General features: G+C 39.3%; 2 protein-coding genes across 10 annotated transcripts; both read left to right on the top strand.

The window, feature by feature from the left end:
- Positions 1-1809: 1809 nt before the first annotated feature.
- Positions 1810-12629, top strand: gab3 (GRB2 associated binding protein 3). 8 transcript variants are annotated; one of them, XM_040151414.1, is made up of 10 exons: positions 1825-1942; positions 4668-4968; positions 7966-8122; positions 8219-8676; positions 8882-8931; positions 9287-9533; positions 9867-9957; positions 10391-10475; positions 11408-11527; positions 12113-12339. In XM_040151414.1, the coding sequence occupies exons 1-10, from the start codon at positions 1871-1873 to the stop codon at positions 12227-12229; spliced, it is 1698 nt and encodes a 565-aa protein (XP_040007348.1). In that variant the 5' UTR covers positions 1825-1870; the 3' UTR covers positions 12230-12339. The 8 variants fall into 8 exon arrangements, with proteins under 8 accessions (XP_040007350.1, XP_040007349.1, XP_040007348.1 ...); XM_040151413.1 differs by having other exon boundaries at positions 12110-12339; XM_040151412.1 differs by having other exon boundaries at positions 9284-9533.
- A 723-nt stretch (positions 12630-13352) lies between these two features.
- LOC120802814 (APC membrane recruitment protein 1-like) lies at positions 13353-19208 on the top strand. 2 transcript variants are annotated; one of them, XM_040150983.1, is made up of 3 exons: positions 13353-13545; positions 13705-13753; positions 14966-19208. In XM_040150983.1, the coding sequence occupies exon 3, from the start codon at positions 15073-15075 to the stop codon at positions 18181-18183; it is 3111 nt and encodes a 1036-aa protein (XP_040006917.1). In that variant the 5' UTR covers positions 13353-13545; positions 13705-13753; positions 14966-15072; the 3' UTR covers positions 18184-19208. The 2 variants fall into 2 exon arrangements, with proteins under 2 accessions (XP_040006917.1, XP_040006916.1); XM_040150982.1 differs by having other exon boundaries at positions 13353-13753.
- The last annotated feature ends 1088 nt before the right edge of the window (positions 19209-20296 follow it).

The following is a 20296-nucleotide window of genomic DNA, read 5'->3' as shown; positions in this document are numbered from 1 at the left end:
CTCTTTGAACACGTAAGAGGAGTCACCAATGGAAAACGTAAGTAGGATAACGCCTTTGGGGAAAAGATGGCGTCGCGTAAGCAGGGATCCTGAGTTCCGTCTTATGTCTTAAACACCTGGACGTTGTTTTTGTTGCTTTTTTTTTTTTTTTTTTTTGCTACGACGGATCAGAGAGTTTTGCAATCCAGTAGTCAGCTGCTGCATACTTAACGTTATTGTCATTTCAGATGACAGATAAGGTCTGTTTCAAATGGTGTAACACCGAGTGGCAGCAGTTTCGAGCTCTTTCCTTCAAGGGTCTTTGGTGACCGTAGTAACCGTTTCTTGTTCTCGACATTTCTACAGATAAAATGCAGCCAGGATGCAGTGCTGCCCTCCACAGTTTGTTTAATATATATACTGCAACTTGGTCAAGAGAAGTTTTCCAGGCAGCAACACGGCGGGATGGTACATAATAATGACTTTGTGTGAATAAATTATTCATACGTAATAATATCAGGAAATAACATGAAATTATTAAATATATGTCACCAAAAAAAAAAAAAACGAGGTAAAAAGTAGAGCAAGAAAAACGAAGCTAAATGAGGACATTATTAATGTAATGCACTGTAATGTTAAGTAAATATAAGCTAACGTATGTGGGTGTAATGTAAGTTGTGTGCACAAATCTTTATTGGGTTTTCACTGAGTCACGATGTAGGAATATGAAATTTACCCAGTGACAGCGACATAAACCAGGTCATTATGTCGCCCCCTGGTGGTTGTTCAAGAAATCTGAAGAGAGGTGACATTGGGTCTGTTTATAGCGTATTGACTGCCTGCGATCAACTGCAGAATGTTAATTTTGATGAGACTTCAAATTGGTCTGTGTTTATCTGCAGAAAACTGTTAATATTAATACAGTTGAATATACATGAAAGGAAATAATTGTCATTTTGACAATGAGGATTTATGTACCTCCCTTCAGAGAGTAAATTTGAAACGGTGATGATGAGATGTAAATGATTACTAGCATGTCTTTGCTTTTACTGTCAAGGGAAGTTACAAGTGAACTTCTCTTACAGGATGACTGATAATGTGATGGTAAACAAGCAAATCGTGTTGCTTCGCTGTTGCTTAGTATTTAACATAAATGTATTATAACATTACCAATGGTAAATTATCCATCATGAGTTCCATGTACTGATTCCCCGAGCAGAGGAGGAGGGTTTACAAAAGGGTGTCCTACAGTTCCTCACAGATGCACCCTGAATTACTGAGCCAGCAACCCGGTGAGAAACCACACAAAGGTCAATGTTTGAATCCCCTTTCCACTGTTAAAACCACTTCTTGCTTCTGTAGAGTTCACACACCACATTGGACAAACAAACAAAGAAACAACCGTACAACAGCAAAATGACATGAGTAACACGTTTGAACCTTAAGATATTTTAACAACATGTAGTTTGGTATCAGTGTGTTATAGGTAAATACAACTCAGTCCTCAAACCTGTCAAACCTCACAAAGTGTTTCTCTTTCCTACAGGCCAACAGCTCCATCATCTTGCCCCGAGCACTTGAGAAAATAAACACATAATTCTCTCTTTCTGTCTCCCCTTCTCTGTCTCTCTCTTTCTCTCTCTCTCTTTCTCTCTCCCCTTCTCTGTCTGTCTCTCTCTTTCTCTCTCTCTCTCTCTCTCTCTCTCTCTCTCTCTCTCTCTCTCTCTCTCTCTGTCAGTGTGATCAATTTCTTGACTTCCTCCTTTCGGAGTGGCTGGGCTGAATACCAGAACACAGGATATGCTTCGCAGTGCTCTCAGTTTCGCAGCAGCAGCAGCAGCAGCAGCAGCAGCAGCAGCCAGCCGTCAGGACAACACACTCTGCAGTCAAGATGAGTACTGGGGATGTGGTCTGCACCGGCTGGCTCATTAAATCCCCCCCAGAGAAGAAACTAAAGAGATTTGTGAGTAGGAGTACACACAGGACACTTGTTTATGTCCTCTGTAGGAATGCCAGGTTGTGGTGTTGTGCCTTGTGTTTGTCTGTGTTTGTGTGTGTGTTGCGATGGGGAATGGGGATTGAGAAACATACTGAAGGCTTATACGCTTTTGTTAAACTGAGCTGTAATTCAGTCTCCTTTATATCTTCTTCCTCATTTCTGTAATAACACCTTACTGTTGTGTTTTGGCTTGAGGAGGCAGTTCATCGTTATAACAACAATCTGCAGTATTGTGATTAAAAACAACATGTCACAAGCTGCAGATGTACTTCAGACCGACATGGAAATTGCTCTTACAGCAAGTATATATAATTGCTTACATGGACAGTATACAGCCTTCACTGTTGTGTGGTTGTTGGGGTCATGTGATAATGTTGGCCACTCACTCTGCTCTGTGTGTATGTGTTTGTGTGATGACCGTGCGTATTGTGAAACATGGAAAGCAGTGTCAGCAGCAGTCAGACACTTCAGACTTCAGTGACAAGCACAAATAGTTTAGCTCTGTGATGGCTGTTTGTACTTCCCCTGTGTGAATAAAGGTGGAGGAGGGCCATTTATCAACACCAGTGCAGGGAAAAGGGTGGGTGTGTGTGTGTGCATGCTGATGTTGGGGCTTTGGAGCGGGAAATAGAAACTTATTTTTGCACACCATGCAAATCCTGTTGATGCAGGAGAACAAAGTAAACACATGTTTTTCAGACCGTTGTAAGGACAGGTACGTTCTCTGCCTGATTATTCAAGAGTTGTGTAAAGGCACATGCCACTATGGGAATTTCAATTATCTTGGTAAAATTGATTTTGGTATGTGATGTCATCAAAAAAACACAAAAATCTTCTAACAGTAATTAAGCAGACTTTATAGGTGTCTGTTTACAGTATCACCACCCTTTAAGCCCAGCCCTTTCTGACGAGGAACAACTTGTGTTGTCTCCTTTTGTGCCAACATTGCATTTCCACCCACTGCCACGACAACTGTGTGCTTAACGGTCGCCTGCTGTGTACAGTCCACTACAGTGGGTGGTGAAGATGGCCCTTACTCACACGTGCTTGTATTCTGTTATTGACATATACCTGTAGGTATACCATCAAAAGACTAACTTCCATTCCTCAGGGTCTCAGAAAAAAAAGAAAAACTCTCGCAAATCTTATAGATTGACTGAACGCTGCATGTTGACATTTAATATCTCATTCAGCATTTTTCATACTTTAAGTTTCACATTTGTAAGAATGGAATTTGGCAACATTTTAACCTGCACATGTGTAGGCTGTTTTCGCTGAAAAGCAGAGGTGTAAATCAGAAAATGAATGATGAATGCTGAATTCCATTCAGATGCTTCAGTTTCAGGGTCCTGGTATTGTTGCTCGCTGTCTCACCGTTTGGGCGTACCGGGCCCCTTGAATAGAACAGAGCCACCATTAATGCCAGTAGTAGTAACACCCGTGCTTTAGTTAAGTCAAAATGTCCATTGTGTTTTAAAGTGTTGTAAATGTAAACCTCAGTTTGAGCGCAAATGTTCATTTTGGACCTTGGAAAGTTTGAAAAAAAAATCAAAATCTTAACTCAAGGTCCACTTTCCAGAATTTTCCAGAGTTCTCAACCACATCTCACAGTCTTCCTCAGTGGATTGGGTTTGCTCAGTTTTCACCATCGCTGACCTCCTGTTATCACGTAACCAAAGCACCATATTTGAAACACATGATGACAATAAAGCAAACTTCAATCCACTGAGGAAGACCACGAGATTGAAAAGGGGAAAACTTTCTGAATTGCTCTGTATTCACTTGCTTTCTATTTGTCTGAAAGATCGAAATAAAAAACAATAATTATCAAGCTTCTACATTCACCAAGTATTTGTATTAGACGCACCTGTTTATACAAAACAACATTTTTCAGAGGGCATCTATAGGATTAAATTGCCATCTGTTTAGTTACAGTTTCCTCATAAACTTAGCTGTGTTTGTGGCAGTAAGTGTGGTGTGTCTAACCATTTCCTGGTATTAACACATACATTACCAACTGAATTGTGCCGAAACAGATTACCCACATGAAAAAAAGTGTTATGTTTTTAAGTTTCACACGATAAAAATATCAGGAGAGGCTCCACCCCAACAATGAACAGAAAGCCACAAAACCAAGTGTGAAAATGATATTAACATCTATGCATCCAGCACTACTATTTTGAAATCTTTTTTATTCATTGATGTTTGTAATAATGAAATTCGACAAAATCATGACTGGCATCCTCTATGCAGTGAGGGGCTCAGGTGTTACATATTACAGGTAGATCTTTGGAGCCATAAATTCCTGATAACAGTTTCAGTGTTAATTTTTCACTTCAAGTTGTCAATATAAGGCAGTGACCATATAGTATAAAAATACCTCTTTCGTTCGTGATAGACATTTTCTGCTAAATACAGTTAACTTCCTCTTCTCTGTACTTCTGGGAAATTAGAGTTGAGGTTCCGCTTACTGACCATATCAAAAGCAAAAACACTGAGTTTAAAGTTGCTAAGTTAGCTTTAGTGAGCAGGAGCTGTGATCTAATTCCCATGAGCGGTCATGACTAATTGTAGTCCGGGAGGGACGCCTTACTGCTTGAATCATGAAGCACTGTGCTTAAAATGAATAATATTATAGTGTAACCTAAGAGTAACTCCATGAGAAACTGTTTGTTCCTTTCTCCTTCAGGCGTGGAGGAAACGCTGGTTTGTGCTTCGCAGAGGTCGCATGAGCGGTAATCCTGATGTGCTGGAGTACTATCAAAGTAAGAACTCCAAAAAGCCCATCCGCACCATTGACTTGAAAGAGTGTGAGGTTGAAATGATGAATGGGCAACTCAGGATAAAGCGAGACTTCCATGGGAAGCACCTCTTTGTGGTAAAGACCTCATCTCGCATTTTTTACCTGGTGGCCAAAACTGAGGAGGAGATGAACAGCTGGATCAGTAGCATCAGTCAGATTTGCCAGTTTGGGAGCCTGGAGGACGCAGGTAAATACACAGAAAGATTGAACCCTTTCACTTTGAAATGTGGCTGTGTTAAAGTTGCACTTGGCAGGATTTATCAGCGTATATCTGTATATACCTGAAAATCACAAAGTAATAGTGTAGAGTCACTCTCCCGGCCCAGAAAAAAAAATGGTCTCATAGGTCCTCACACAGATAGTAGCAAAGCAAAAGTCAAACTTTAGATTGAGGTCAAAACAAACTATTCATTTTGTGCTCTGTGGTAACTACTACAGACTGGACAGGTTTCAAACTTTAGGGTGCTTTTTGCTGATAACTCACAGGATCTTTCAATACTGAAGTCCTTAAATTTGTAATTGTTATATCTTGTGTCAACTGGGGGGTTTCACCGTCCAAAGTGCAGCTTTAACTGAGAAACTGTGCTCTACCCACGGGTGTGTTGATCACTACGAACTCAAGTGGTGTTCCCCAAAGATTCTGAAGATTTATAAAATGATTCACAAAATATCTTGAAAATTTCCATGGTGTCCTAGCTTTGAGTATTTTCAATGAAGTAGTACAGTGTTGAATTTTTTTTCTGTTTTTTCTTAATTTACAAGTCATTCAATATAATATAGACAAAAATACAAACTGAAACAGAAAATGTACAAATCAAATACAAAAAATAGAGAGTGAGTCTTTTTTGTTTGTTTGTTTTAAACGATTCTATAAATCCTGTTCCCATTGTGACAGGGTCTGAAAATTTAAATGAAGGGGGGCTGGGTGAGTAGTTCATATAAACCTGTGCCTCTGCATATGGCTAGAGTTCTGAAAATTGTATCTATCTCAGCAGCGTTACTAAAAAGTATAGATTTCAGCTGATTGTACTGTAAAAGTGCATTGTCTTTTAACTTACAGTATGTCTCTCTTTTACTTGAGGGAAGTTTATAATCTCTCCCTGCTGCATAATTTGTGTAGTTGTTAAGATTTTATGCTGTTGCCGGACTTCTTCTATCAGAGGATTCTCTGCAGCTTTAAAGAGGAGATATTCCATATTTGGCACGATCCTGAAATAGATCCTGTAATTCTGAGTTTGTTTGGGTTTTTTTTAAAAACTCTTTTACCAATATCACATGAAAATTTTATAGAATTATCATTGAGTTTTTTTGGAGGAAAGGGATGAAGCCACAGCGATGACAGAGAAGTTAACTTATTACTTTCCTTTAGGAGGCACTCCTCCAACCAATCCCAGGATCCTTTACACCTTTTCTGTCCATATTCTGAAATGAGGGGGAATCTAACATTAAATACAAGGTAATACAAATAGACATCTGGTGCACCTAAACCCCACTCGGGGAATGCCATCTTTTTATGGATAATCTTATGTTTTTTTTTTAAGAAAAATTAAGTTTATTTGAGGTAAAATTCAAGGGATAGAAAAAAAAAATCAAGATTTGAATAAGTAAATTGCAATCAATCTGAATGGGCCACAAAGGTGGAAGTAGCAGATTTCAAGCACACTGGATCAGTTGAAAAGCCAAAAACTTTACAACAGTTTTACCACAGTGTGCTGGGTTTTTCCTCCGTTCAAAGCGGCTGATAAATTTCTCTGTAACTGAGCCTTGAAACCCACAATCACATCATCACATTGTGGTTAAAACCATTTGATACAAAATGATATCTGCTCCTCTTTTTACAGCAGCAAAAGCAACAACGACAATAAGCAAATACAGCATTATTGTAAAATTTTAACATTAGAAATACCAATGGGGTCCATAAAGTCTGGGAAAGTGGTCTCAGACTTTTGGACCCCATTGGTATTTCTGTAACAAGCCACTGTATGTAAATACTTTAACTGCAGTTTTTCACACATCTCCTCTGGAATGGAAATGAATTGAGATGAGTGCAGCAGCGTACACGGTTTAATGACTGGAAATGAAAACGTGACCTCACATTGGATCATAAATAAGAGTGTGGTCTGTGTTTAGAATGTGCTTTCAGATATTTCATACAGTTAAAATGTTGCAGTTGCTGCTTGCCTGTCACGCAGCCTAATGTTGCAGCTGGATTCGAGGACATACAGTAACAGCCGATCGACAGGGAGTTGAGGTCACTCTCAAATTAACAGATAAATAATGAGATTTACACTTCTTTCGCTAACACATGCCCACTCTACAGTCTACTCTCAAGATGACGCTGCTTTAAAGTTTGCTTTACTGTTGCCTAAATTGCATAAGTACAGTGATCTTTCATGAGCAGACTTTCTGTTAAAACATTGTCATCTGTGTGGAGGAGATAGAGCAACGGCACAAAGCTGCTGATATGCTGCCCTGCATCTTACCATAAATCACATTAGGCACTCAGAAAGACACACACAAGTAGTTGTGTGTAGTAATGCTGAATTGTATTCCATACACTAAACACTGTGATACAGATTGTCACCGTAGTGTTTATAGAATTTTAGAATAAGAGTTTAATTAAGAGTTTTCAGAGAAAGTAGGACAGAAGCAGTAGATCCCAACTGGATCTCCAAAGACTTCTGTGAGACAGTGAGTTCTCATAACTTTTACAAAGGAATATAAAAGGTTGTTCTGCAACCACAAGAGAACACAAGCGTCTATTAAGGGTAGCAAATCTTTCATGTGAACATGCAAACACTTTTGGATTTTTTTTCCTACATGGTTCTGAAGGGACAGCCTTGACTCAGTGGCCTTGGGTGAAATGGAATGAAACAAATTTCTGAACGAGGGCCAACCTGACTGAAAGATTGGAGCCATTATAAACAAAAGAGGGAACAGGGCTCATGTGTCTGCTTTCAACATGCCTGCAAAAAATACCATTCCGGTTTTCAAATTCACCTGCTCCATTTACAGCATATTGTGAGTTTGAGTACAGGCTTGGAGAAACCTGCGCAAGTGTTTGTGTACATTTTGCCTGCTAACCTTTGTTGTCAGCATGATGGCAGTTTTCTTATCACTCCTTAGTGGTTGTAACATTTCAGAAACTACATGTACTCTGTCCCCCTCCCATTGTTCTCCACAGAAAGCTCAGAAGAAGGTTTTCCTCACACCCCCACCTCCCTTCAGCTGTCGCCTGACAGCTCTGACCGAGGATCTGTAACAAGCCAACTAGATTCCGGGCGTCCACTGGACTACCTCTTTCTGTCACAGTGTGAGACAGGGGGTGTAAGCGCTAGTAGGTATGTACAATCTGTAAAACCCTTGAACTAACATGAAATGATGGCAAAAGTTCATGTCTAACAAACGCAATGTTTTCATTTTTTCCATATCTGTAGACATGACAGCTTTTCAAACTCTGAGCTCTCTCTGGAGCAGAAGTCATCCGACGATGCTGTCAAGGACATTGTGCCTTCACCTCTTTGCACCGATTCTTCTCCATCTATCTCTCATGCCAGCCCCAGCCCATCACTTTTCCCTCATGGAAGGTTTACCAACCCTCCTTTCAGCGCTCCATGCATCTCCCTACCTCTACCGTCATCCTCTTCCTCTCCACTGTATCACTGTGCCACAAGTGTCTTCCAGTTTGACAAACCTTATTCTTCTGCATCGTTTGAGGCAACGAGTGACAGACAAACACCTCCTCCGCTGCCACCCAAGCCTAATCACCTGTCAGAGCAGCTAAGTGATGAAGGGGCTCACAAGCCGACGGCAATGAGTGCCCGGCATTTTTCAAGCCACAATGCATTATTTCCCCGGAGGACCTCTTTGTCGAGCCTGGACCATTTCAGAATGGGTAAATCCACAATAGGAAGGCATTCCCACAGTGCACACGTTACAGAAGATGAGAAAGCTGCATCCAACAAAATTAAACATATACTGGTGCTTTTATGATAAAGCAGCCTATGGGTTACTGTCCTCTACACTTGATTTTAACGGTTGAGAAAGTAAACTAATGTCATTGTTCAATAATACATCTTTTATTTCCTTTTTTTTTTTAGGAGATGTTGAAAGCAGGTTGATGAGGATCAGAAGGCAGAGTCTACATTTGGTAAAGAAATCATCGACAGGACAAAAACCAAAACGATTTTGTTTTCCAAGATCTTGCTCAAAAAAAGACTCATGCTTAAGACATGAAAGCAGCATTGATTTCCTCATCTAACTCTGGCGAGAAAGCCAATAAGAGTATTTCCCAAAATGTCAAAACTATTCCTTTAAAGCCACTGTACCATCTACAAATGTACACCTTAAGTGCCCCAAGTGGAAGTCTCATTTTTCTAAAAATAAAAACACATGCCATCGGAATAATTTGAAAGATGCACAAAGAAATTAACAAATGTTCCAGTTGTTCTAAAATGACAACATAGTGCACTTGTCTGATCTCATGATCCTTTGTCTTTCAGCAGCCTTGTTTAAATACCACACAAGTTCAAAGCTGCCAGGGTGAGTCATATGTCCCCATGACTTCCCCTTCTCCCTCTGTTACCACTTTTGAGTGTGATGGTTACATCCCCATGAGTCCACGGACGTTCAGTTTCCTCAACCCAAACTGCAATGTTGAATCCCTCATGTCTCTCAGCCCACTAACGTGTCAATCTGAAGATCTTGCACCACCTCCAATTCACCGGCACCTCAAGCCTCGCTTGAGGAGAGGTGAGAGTCATAACAAACCTGAATTGTTCATGTTCAATTTTTGGCATTTTTTGGAAAGCTGAGCTTTTTTTTTTAAATCTTTGGCGTAGGGTCTTGAAGATGTTTTTGAGTGTGTAGTGTTTGATGAACTTTAAATGGGATCTACAAATGTATAAAATAACTGAAAATGATGATGATTTTAATCCATTTCCCTATGCTCCTATAAAAGCCACATGCTAATATGTTTTCAGATACACCAACCTTTTTCTCACAATGATCATTACACCTCATCACTGTTTGAAAACTGACCTTTCCGTGGCACAGTAGAGGATTATAACCAATCTTTGTTCACAGCTCGACCACCACCTCTTGACTTGAGAGGGCTTTCTACAATCACAGAATGTCCCACTCATCTTCCTTTGAGCAGAACAATGACCGAATCATGGTGAGAAGGAAAAAAGTCACTTTATCCAAAAAGCCTTTACTTTAGATATAAGTACAGTACCTTTACAGGATTGATAATATATTCATAACCTTGTTAAAACTTATAACATATAGATGAGATTTAAATTCACAGTAAAGCATTTTGTGTGTCTTTCACATGATCAAAATAAAAAACACAGAACTTGTAGGCAGGTCGTTGGGTTTACAAGCATTAATGATTTAAAAAAACCAAAAAAAACCTTTGACAGCATCAGAAAAAAATAATAACTTAGCTTTGCATTATGACAAGTTAAATTTAATTTACCTTGGTTATAATTAAATATACTGACCCAGCTAAAGGAGAATATCCTGTTTCGCAATTTCTACAAAACGTTATAGTTGGTTGCTCTGATGTTAATTCTTCCTGTTTTTTTCTTTTTTGTGTGTAATCACAGCTTTTCATTGAACTGTTTACTTCTTGAAAGAAAACTTGAGAATGGGGACAATCCAAGAGATGTAGACACAAATTGCACTGCAATGGTAAAATTTCTATTCACAGTACAGACAACACACTTCACGCAATAGATATGTAGTGTATAGACTGACTTGATCACCCAGTTTTAACAAAGCTATCACCCTTCGCTCTCTATTAGAGACTAAAGGAGGCCTTTGACTGTGATTTTTTCAGTAATGAAGTCAAATCAGCTAGTGTTTTTGTCTGTTTCATTCAGTGCACCAAAAAGAAATTCTGCAGTATGACCTGATCTGGCTTTCATGGCATATAGAGAAGCTTTATTTAAATTTTCTCTCGCCTAAGACCAGGACATAATTGATAATAACTAATCACTGGGAGTAGCTGTGATGTTAATGTACTTTTACTGTGTACCTCACTAAGTCAGCCCACATTTTCATCTCCCTTTGTCATATAGCTTGTATTCATCCATGTGTATGCACAACAACTTTAATATTAACAATTTGTTTGTTTTACAAAACACTAAAAAAGATCAAAACTTGACATTCTAATTACTGTGGGACCATTAGTGAGTGGAAAAAAATGATAAGACAGCTAAGACTGTGGGTGTGGAAAGTGACTTGATGTTTCTGAAGAATTCTGTTCAGCAAACCACAATCGCACTGGGGCCCCAACAGGCTGTTGAGCTTTTGTAACAGTGTGATGTCTTACAGGGCTTGTCTTGATAATGGTGCATATTTTTTGCATTTACCTAGAAAGAAGTTTTAAGAAAAGCATATTAGCCATGTGTTGTTGAGCTGGGCTGTCCTGCAAGATGTTTCCTATGTTTTCCTCAACTCAATCTGAAAATGAACAGTCTAAGGCCACCTTTTTATTCAGTCAGTAATGAGATACTGCCAGCTTTGTAACAGCTCTAATGCATATGTTGTATTAATGTACTGATGTGTGCTGGGAACAGCAATGATTTTGCAAGATCTTCAACTGTTTCTTCCTCTGACAGGAGCCAAGGCAACAGTTCTATCTCACCTCTGATGGAGCAGTTCAACCCTGGGGGAGAAAATCAAACCTTGACTATTTGTCCCTGGATTTCAATTCCGCATCCGCCTCCCCTGTGCAGAAAGTATGTTACGATCAGATACATGACAGAAATGAACTGTGTGCTTTGCACCATTGTGTAACTGGACTCTCTGTATACATTAAGAGACTTCTCGATTTTTCTTAACTGGACAAGTTAACCCACACTACCTAAATACTACAAGCTCTGGATGTTGCAGACGCATAGTGTGATAACAAATTAAATCACTGTCTGAAATAGAGAATACCTGAAGCCACAGAGTAATGATCTCTGACATTGTAAAAGGAATTTTCTTGTTACTTACCTCAGCTAAGCCAGACCACACTTAGCAGGGGTATATCATTGCAATCACTGCTTACTATTAGCTCCACTGACCTAAAATATTACTATTCAAATGACCAAATCAGTGCTTACTCCAAGGATAAAAAAATGCTAACAACTTGTCTTGTAAAAAATGCACACTGCATGCAATACATGTGATAGCATGTTGAAGCAGCTGATTCAAGAATGCTACTATTATGGTTCTGAAGAATTTAATTTTGTGCACAACGTCACTCACAATGAGAACTGCATGATCCAAGATTTGTAAATCAAGATCTCTTCTCATCTCTCCCTTTCTATGTCAAGCAGAAGCCCTCTCTGTCTGAGGAGCACAGAGTGGATTACGTACAGGTGGATGAGAAGAAGACTCAGGCACTGCAAAACACCAAAATGGAGTGGACAGATGTCCGGCAGTCAAAGACATAAATGGAAAATACATAAGTTTGGTTTCAAGAAGATCAACAATAACACCAGCAAAGAGGACATACCTGTATACAAAGAGGACCAAAAACAATTTAAAAGCACTTTGAAAAACAGTATTGACATAAAAGTACAAGGGTACATACTAAGCAGTTAGAGGCTTGTTTCCAAAGAGGAAACACAAAATTGCACTGTAAAAACTAAGTTAATTCTCAGTAGAGCTGTACTGTAAATACTGCCTAATCATGCACTGTTCAGTCATTTTTACTGTAGCATAAGGTTTTACCAAATTTTGAAAAGGGCATTGATTGCTTCACTGTAAGAAAAAAAAAAGCTGTACATTTATGTATAGTAATTTTAACTGTAATGAAGAAAATATTTTAATGATAAATGTTTTTTTTAAACATTTTCGTCCCTCTTTATGTGTCACGAACCAAAATGATCCATCTTGAACTTTCTTCTTCTCCTAAAACCCTCCCAGATCTGCTAGTTTGAGTTTCATAAAGGGCATAAAATTACAATTTCTCCACATCTCATGCAGCACTCTTCAAGCGTTTGCAACAACATTGCGTTTACAATGTGTCTATTTTACTGAAATAGTGGTCCATTAAACATTTAAGCTTTGAGAACAGCAAACGTTTACTTCAAAACTTGCCTGAGTACAAATCATGATCAAAATAAGTGAAGGATTTGGCCCATATGCATTTTGGAGAATGACCTCCTCAGTCAACTTTATTTAGAAAAAAATCATGTGGCAAGCCCACATGATTTTGGTTAGCATGATGTTATTAAGTAAGGAATTATGTGTTTTTTTTCCAGATTGAATATGAAATTGTTAATCATCAAGTTTTATTAAACGAAAAATAAAATATAGAGGGCAATTACACTAAACATACAGTAAATAAATACAATAACTTAACAACATAACTTACAATACTCTTGGTTTTGATTACATTTTAGAGGGTTTGAAAAATGTATTTTAAAAAAAGCAAAAGTGAAAATGTTGGTAATATTTTTGGAAAAAGACATTTGTGAATAATAAGAAAATTCCCACTATATCATTATGAATTATTCTTACGTTATAAAACACGTTACACACATGTTGCGTCACTAGCATGCGCCGAGAGGAGAGTCTTGAAAGGAGAATACCTGACAAGTGTGGATAGGAAGTCATCATCCAGCATTTAAACGCTGGGCTTTTTTTTGTCAACATCTCAAGTGAAATCGGCATGTTTGGCTAAACTAGACACCTTAATCCAGCCCCCGTGCAGCTGGCAACTGTCACACTCGCATCACAGCCACAACCTACAGGACACGCACCGGTGAGTACGGTTAACGTCGTTAGCAAGCACCGCAGCTAGCTAACAAATGAAACCGTATTCGGTCTGAGCTGCTGCGGGGCCCGAGTCAACCGCAAGCCGGCTGCAGTAACCCGAAGTTAAAGCCAGAGACCATGCACTGAGAGGTAACTTTGTCTTCAGGTGGAGAAACCAACACCAGCTCCGTGCTGCAAGATTTTGGCTGTAGTTGGTAAGTTTGTTTACTTTGCGACTTAGTTAGCTAACCAGGCATCGTTTCCTTGTGCTAATGTGGTATTTAGTTTTGTTTTAGATGAAAACTTCTCATCTCAGACTAGGTCTGCGAAGGTTTGTTAAATGGAGTGACTGTAATGTAAGACACCCTCTTTGATAAGGCTCTCATTTCAGAGCGGTACAACTGTAGCATAGTTGCAGCTTTCCATCAAAAATGAAAGTTAGACAATTTTGCACTGGATAGTTTTACATTAGTCTGTTTTTATCATTCACTTGCATCCATGCAAGTTTAGATATACATTACTATAACGTTGTATTTATTGGTATTATTCTGACAAAAAAACAATATCTATGTAACATCCTGACAGAACTGTGCATAAAACAAAAAGCACAGTTATTCAAAACAATGCAGAGACAAAAAATGAAATTAAATGTAAAAAATAAAATGATGGAAGTAATGCACTAAGTTGCTTAGGCCTGTAAGCTTTTTATTGATGTAAAGGAGTTTAAGCTTATTTCACTGGTCTGTAGTTTAGAAGTTGGGGTACAGTTTTTTCATTTTTTTGTATCAATTTATATGTATGGCTTTTCTTGACAAAAGAATGGCTTTAAGCCTAGTAGATCTAAACAAACATAAATGTTAAAGAGACAAAATAAACCATAGCAGACCCTTGGAGAAGGACATAACAACCAGGACATGTATATATGCAGTAGGTGCCAAGACAAAACATTATAGTAAAATACAGAGTGTGAGATAAGAAAGTGATTCAGACAACAAGACACCAAATAGAGGCATAACAACTTGAATGCACTCAGCAAAGTGGTCACCTGTGTTCACCTCAGGTGAAATCATTGCAAGTCACAAGTGTCTGAAAGAGCAGCAGAGGCCACACAAAGACATAATCCCCGAACTGGAACGAGCCATACAGGTGTTGAGTTGACCCATGGGAAGACTAGCGGAGAATGTGGCTCATGCAAATACACATATGCACTGTGAATAAGTTTTTACGTCAGAATACACTTAGTGAATGTCAAAAGTAAAAAAGGCTGATGGCCACAGTAAAACAGATGACACCAATGGGTATATTTGACATTAGAGATACCACCCCTCTTTTGGAAATATGGTTAAAATTCAGCAATGTGTTTACATCACATCAATGTTGCCAGTTTTAATTGATCATTGATTTTGGTCTCAACTTTCTCAATGCAGGGCTCACATCGGATGGGGGACAAAGTCACTGCGCTCATCCTACAAGCTGATTTTGAAAATTCAGCTACTATGCCTTCTGCTGGATTGCTTTTGTAAATGTGGTAGCCATGGCTTCTCGCAAGGTAGACGAGCTACCCAGTGACACCAAGGATTTAGCTACAGTCTCCGAACAGCTTTTGCGACGTGGCCCTGATGATATCACGGAAGAGCTTCAGTCGGATACGCCAAATGCCACGGTGAAATCTCAGAAATCTGGAAAATTTAGGAGGACTGCCCTGACATTTTTTGGAGTTCGTAAAAGTATCTGTATTTTACCAAGTTTTTTTGGAGGAAGGAGTAAAAATCAGAACAAGTGGTCTTCTAAGAAAGGACTCTCCAAAAGCAGAACACACGATGGGCTAAGCAAGGTTAGTTGTGATGAGAGTCTGAGAGGTAGGTACACCTCAGCTGGAGATTCTGAATACCACAGCCAGAGAGAATCTTCTGGAGAGCTCCAAAGTAGCTATCACAATGAATGTAGTCACCCCACCGCTGAGCAGAAATCACTGACCCTCGGCCGGCAGAAAAGGGGCTTGAGGAGTCTTTTTAGCAGTTTTAAGCATCACAGAAACCATCGAAATTTTGGATTGGATAAAACCGAAATGATTGCAATGTCCTCTCCTCACTGCAAGACAGAGGTGCCTGTTGTCCAGGACAACACCAACCAGTATGTCACAGAGTGCCTGGGACCTGAACCTGATGTGCCTGATTTTGCAGATGTTATATGTAATATTTCCATGGGTCCTGAATGTAGTTATGCTGATGCAGTGGCAGTAGAGAAGAGTGTAGTGCAAGAAAGCCAAAAGTCTGAGCTTGACGATCAGGTGTGTGATGATCAAATGGAGGAAATGAATTTGATGGCTGTAGTTTCCAGTGATTATGAGGAGACTTCCAGAGGACAAAGCGAGCCTTGCCTCAAACTTCAGATGATGTCTGAGCCTGTATTGAAGTCTGAAACTCCTGCTGGCTCATCGGATCAGCTAAACCTGATTTTTGGAGACGTTGCATCATTAAAGAGCTTTGACTCACTCACTGGCTGCGGGGACATCATTGCAGACCAAGAGGATGACAGCATCACAGAGAGCACAGTTTCTGGAGAAAGGAGCAGAAATGGAGGAAAGAGGGCCTCTTGTTATCTTACTTATCAGGGTGGCGGTGAAGAAATGGCCTCACCTCAAGATTTGGATGAAGAGTGTCTTCATGAGTTCTGGGAAAATAATGCCCCTGAAGAAATCTGCTGTACTTGCAACCAGGATCACAAAGATATGACTGCCGAGCTGACAAGTTCTCACAATATGGACTTATTGAACAGCAACAGTGCACAGCAAGCCAGTGGCATGGACACTTCATCAATTGCTGATGTGTTAACTCCTCAAAGTGAGCATCAAGAATCAGTTCCAAATAGCGACGAGGGCTACTATGATTCAACTACCCCAGGGCCAGATGAAGGTCAAGAAAAAACTGACAGACTAAGTACAGACAGATTACCCAGGGACAGTTACAGTGGTGATGCCCTCTATGAACTTTTTGCGCCTGATGAGAGTCTCATCAGTCCGCACTATGAAAACAAATCAAAACTGCCCAGTTCAAAACAGTGCGAGTATTTAAGTGAGCCAGTGGATGTGACAGATTCTGCCTTTGTTCCAGAAATGAATCGATTACAAATAAGTGCTGATCTGTACAAAGTTCACGATTTTCTAGATGGCAGTAAATCCTCGGAGTTGGCACAAAACGTGGTTGGTCGGCAGGAGATCGGCTTGAATAAAAACTGTAATTTAAATTCAAAACCACAAGCATTAGGCAACAAGAGTAATATAGAACCGGATGTATTTGATGAAAAGGGAAATATGCTTGCGGCTACTGAAAAAAGAACAAAATCCATTAATGCTGACCGTGAGAGAAGGCATAGCAGCATATCATTCGGAAGCACATCTGATCCAGATTTTGAAACATTTTGTGAACCCAAAGAGCAACATCTTGAGGAAAACAAGCCTGTGGCTTTACCATACAGAAATATCAATTCTCAGTCTCCAGATTGTAACAATGATTTGGATGATGGGCAAACTGTATGTTTCTCACAAGCACTTGAGGACTATACAAAGCACTCTCAGATGCTGAGTAACTTGAACAACCGTGTGGATGATCTGGAGACAAACTCTGCCTTCACTCCAAATATGGATGCTTTACCTACCATAGTGACATTTGATGTAGTGGATATGCATAATGAGGGTGAATACGACGAACAGATTCACATGGAACTGGAGGAGGACATTTCATCGCCCTATCAGGAATTTGAAGAAAGCTACCTACAAAAAGATGCATTTGCTGATTTTGACTATCAAATGTTAGACCTGTACGAACAGAACCTGATCAGTAATACATGGGCAATTGCTAGTCTCCCACGGCACCTAGGCCTTACAAGAGTCAGTCAGTCCATGCCTAATCCATTGTCTCTGGACAGGAGAAGTAGATCCCTAGACACAGAGAGCCTTGAGTTGAAGATGCCTGACACATACAGAGATGAAAGAGCTGCAATCATTTCTTGTCCTCAAACTGAAAAGGAACCAGAAAGAGACTCTTCACCATATTACAAAAAGAATGTACTTCTGTCTGCATCGGATGTTAAAGACAGTAGCAGCCTTATGGCCTTATCATGGCAAACAAGGTCAGAAATGGCTTTAAGCCTTCCCCTGACAGATGGGGAGATCACTGAAAAAGGACAGTGTGTTAGTCAAGCCCAAGTAAAACACAAAATATTTTCATCCAGCAGTGATTTTCCGGACAGTAAATTGCAACATCTTTGTTCTAATGTGTCCGAGAGAGTGTCCTGTGATTTAATGTCACAGAATACAGAGCTTTATGATAGACAGTGTCAGCTTCCCTTGCAGTCAGATCCTTGTTCACCTCATAGCACCTTTGTTTATCCAGGAAAGGTGCAGGAGGTATCAGATGATATTGATGTTGACATTTTTTGTAAAGCTGCCCCTAATTTGCAGGCCTACAACCAATGTGGTAAAAGCAGAGCAGTGGCTAATAGGGAGGGAATATCTCATACTGGGAGTCCTTTAAACGCAGGTTTGTCTAAAGATGAAATGGCCGTCCTCAGTGAAACAAGAAAACCCAGGGATGTGGCATGCCCTGTTGCCTGCAACAAACTCCCCGAGACAGCCTTTAATTGAAAGGCTCTTGATCATATTAACGTATTAAGATCACATTTATATGTGCCAATGAGTGCTTTTATGTTACATACAGAGGAGTAATGTTGCTTAATTTTTAATTGATTCCTTTGAGAAGTAGTTGTATACTGTGATAGACAGGACACAAATTCAAATTAGAAATTGTTCTGAAATGTGGAGTCTGTGCCATCATGTTGTGTCAACTACAGGGCTGTCTTATTAGGAAGTCAAAAGGGATTTTCTGCATTGCACGGTAACAGTTGCTTGTCTCACACAGATCACATATGTGTCAGATAACTGAAGGTATTTAAGGGAGTAATTGTATTTGCATCGGAAATGCTCAAATATTCATCTCATTAAGCTATTGAATATTACAAGTATGTTTTTACTCATATGTAGCCTCAGTATCCAGGTCTCAATATTACTGCCACACTTAGATTAATGGGTATTAATTAGCCTGGTCTCCATAGCCCAGCCAAACATTGCTAGACAAGTCTTGCTTACTTAGCCAGTTGCCTCTAAACACGTATGCTTTTGCTGTAAGTGCCAGTTTATGTTTGTCTTTACTGCTTTTTCACAGCCTCTCTTTGCTCCAGTTAGGTATATATTGGCCTGTCATGATGCTCAAATGTAATGTTTATAGCTGTTTTCTTGGTTTACCACATTTCGGAACAGATTGGGTTTAGGATACAAATGAGGAGGAATATCTCAGAGGGGAATATCTCAATTCAGAGACAGGGATACCTCGATCCGCTACAGAGAACGTCTCTTGAAATTTTCATGGAGTATATTTGAAATGCATTAAGTTGTTACTGTATTTTGCTAAATCACAAATATCTAACAGGAAATGTGCCGATGGATTGGCATTTCATTTATACACTGTAGACAGCTCTGCAAGGCAAAGCCACTTTATCTGTATAGCACATTTCACACACAGCTACTCTGTGTATGAAAGTGCTTTACATAACACATTGAGGAAACAGATTAGAAACAGCCAGTGTAAAATATAAAAAAAAATAAAAAAAAAGGTAAGAAAAACAAATCAAAGAAAAAAAAGCTAATAGTACCTAATATTCTCAAAGATATTGTGCTTGCTTCTGGCCTGACAAGCTAATTTGGCCTTGCTGTGGCTGCTGTTTTTCTCCAGTCCCATTTTCCAACAGTTCGACCACCTGTGAAGTGCAAAATTCTTGCTGAAATGATGCACTCCATTGTTGTTACTGTACGCTTATGGAATGAAAAATCAGTTTGATTTTGTTTGGAGCTGAAATGATATGTTACAAGAATAACTGGTATTTTCATTTTGTATCATTTTCTTGTGAATTTAATGTTTGTTTGGTCAGAGGTTAAACCGTCAGATGAGGTAGTTTTTTTATGGCGTAATATTGAACAAATGTCAAAAAATGTATTTATATTCTCAGCTATTTGTACACTGTAACATTGTCTTTAGAATGGTTATTGCAAATTGGCAATATTCTTTTTGAGTTTTCTTTTTAAAAAAATTTTTTTTTTTTTAATTCTCTGAAAGTTACATCCATGTTACACTACAGGATTCCTCTTGAAAGTCTGTTACAGTTTTGTCAGAGTAGAACACTGCCTTACACTAAAATAAACATGCCAAGACATCATTTCTTTCCATTCCCAATTTCTTTCACATGTTCCTCTTCAGTCATGAGGGAGCTGAAGTTTCCCACAGCATCACTGGGGCCAAAGGCAGGGAAACCATGACAGTGTAATAGTCTGTTGTAGCGCTAACACATAGGCAAACACATTTACGCTGACACTCAGAAGTACTTGAGAGTTTTAAGTTCACCTGAACACCTGCGGAGAATGTCTGGTTAAGGACTTACTGCTGGGAGTCGACACAAAGGCCCTGAGCCCCATGACAGCACACAGTTTAGAAATGACTGACACATGTCTTGTTTATGCATGTACACTTGATACATCATTTATTATTTAAAAAAAAATACACGACTACTATGGTCTGGTAGATTAGACTTCTGGTTTCAAACTAAATACTCCAAATGCCAATACTCTTTGGCATTTGGAGCCTGTCATTCAAGTAGGTTTAGTTATTGTGGGCTCAAATAAACTAGAATTTATATCCCAACTTAAG

The sequence above is a fragment of the Xiphias gladius genome, chromosome 17, assembly GCF_016859285.1.
Source record: "Xiphias gladius isolate SHS-SW01 ecotype Sanya breed wild chromosome 17, ASM1685928v1, whole genome shotgun sequence".
Classification (NCBI taxonomy): Eukaryota; Metazoa; Chordata; class Actinopteri; order Istiophoriformes; family Xiphiidae; genus Xiphias; species Xiphias gladius.
This window is presented reverse-complemented; position numbering and strand designations above follow the sequence as displayed.

Bases quoted from the DNA above. Each gene is read 5' to 3' on its own strand.
- gab3 (XM_040151415.1), top strand. From the start codon at position 1,871: ATGAGTACTGGGGATGTGGTCTGCACCGGCTGGCTCATTAAATCCCCC. The intron at 4,969-7,965 runs GTAAATACACAG...TGTTCTCCACAG, and splicing joins TGGGAGCCTGGAGGACGCAG to AAAGCTCAGAAGAAGGTTTT. The intron at 9,958-11,407 runs GTGAGAAGGAAA...TTCCTCTGACAG, and splicing joins AGAACAATGACCGAATCATG to GAGCCAAGGCAACAGTTCTA.
- LOC120802814 (XM_040150983.1), top strand. From the start codon at position 15,073: ATGGCTTCTCGCAAGGTAGACGAGCTACCCAGTGACACCAAGGATTTA.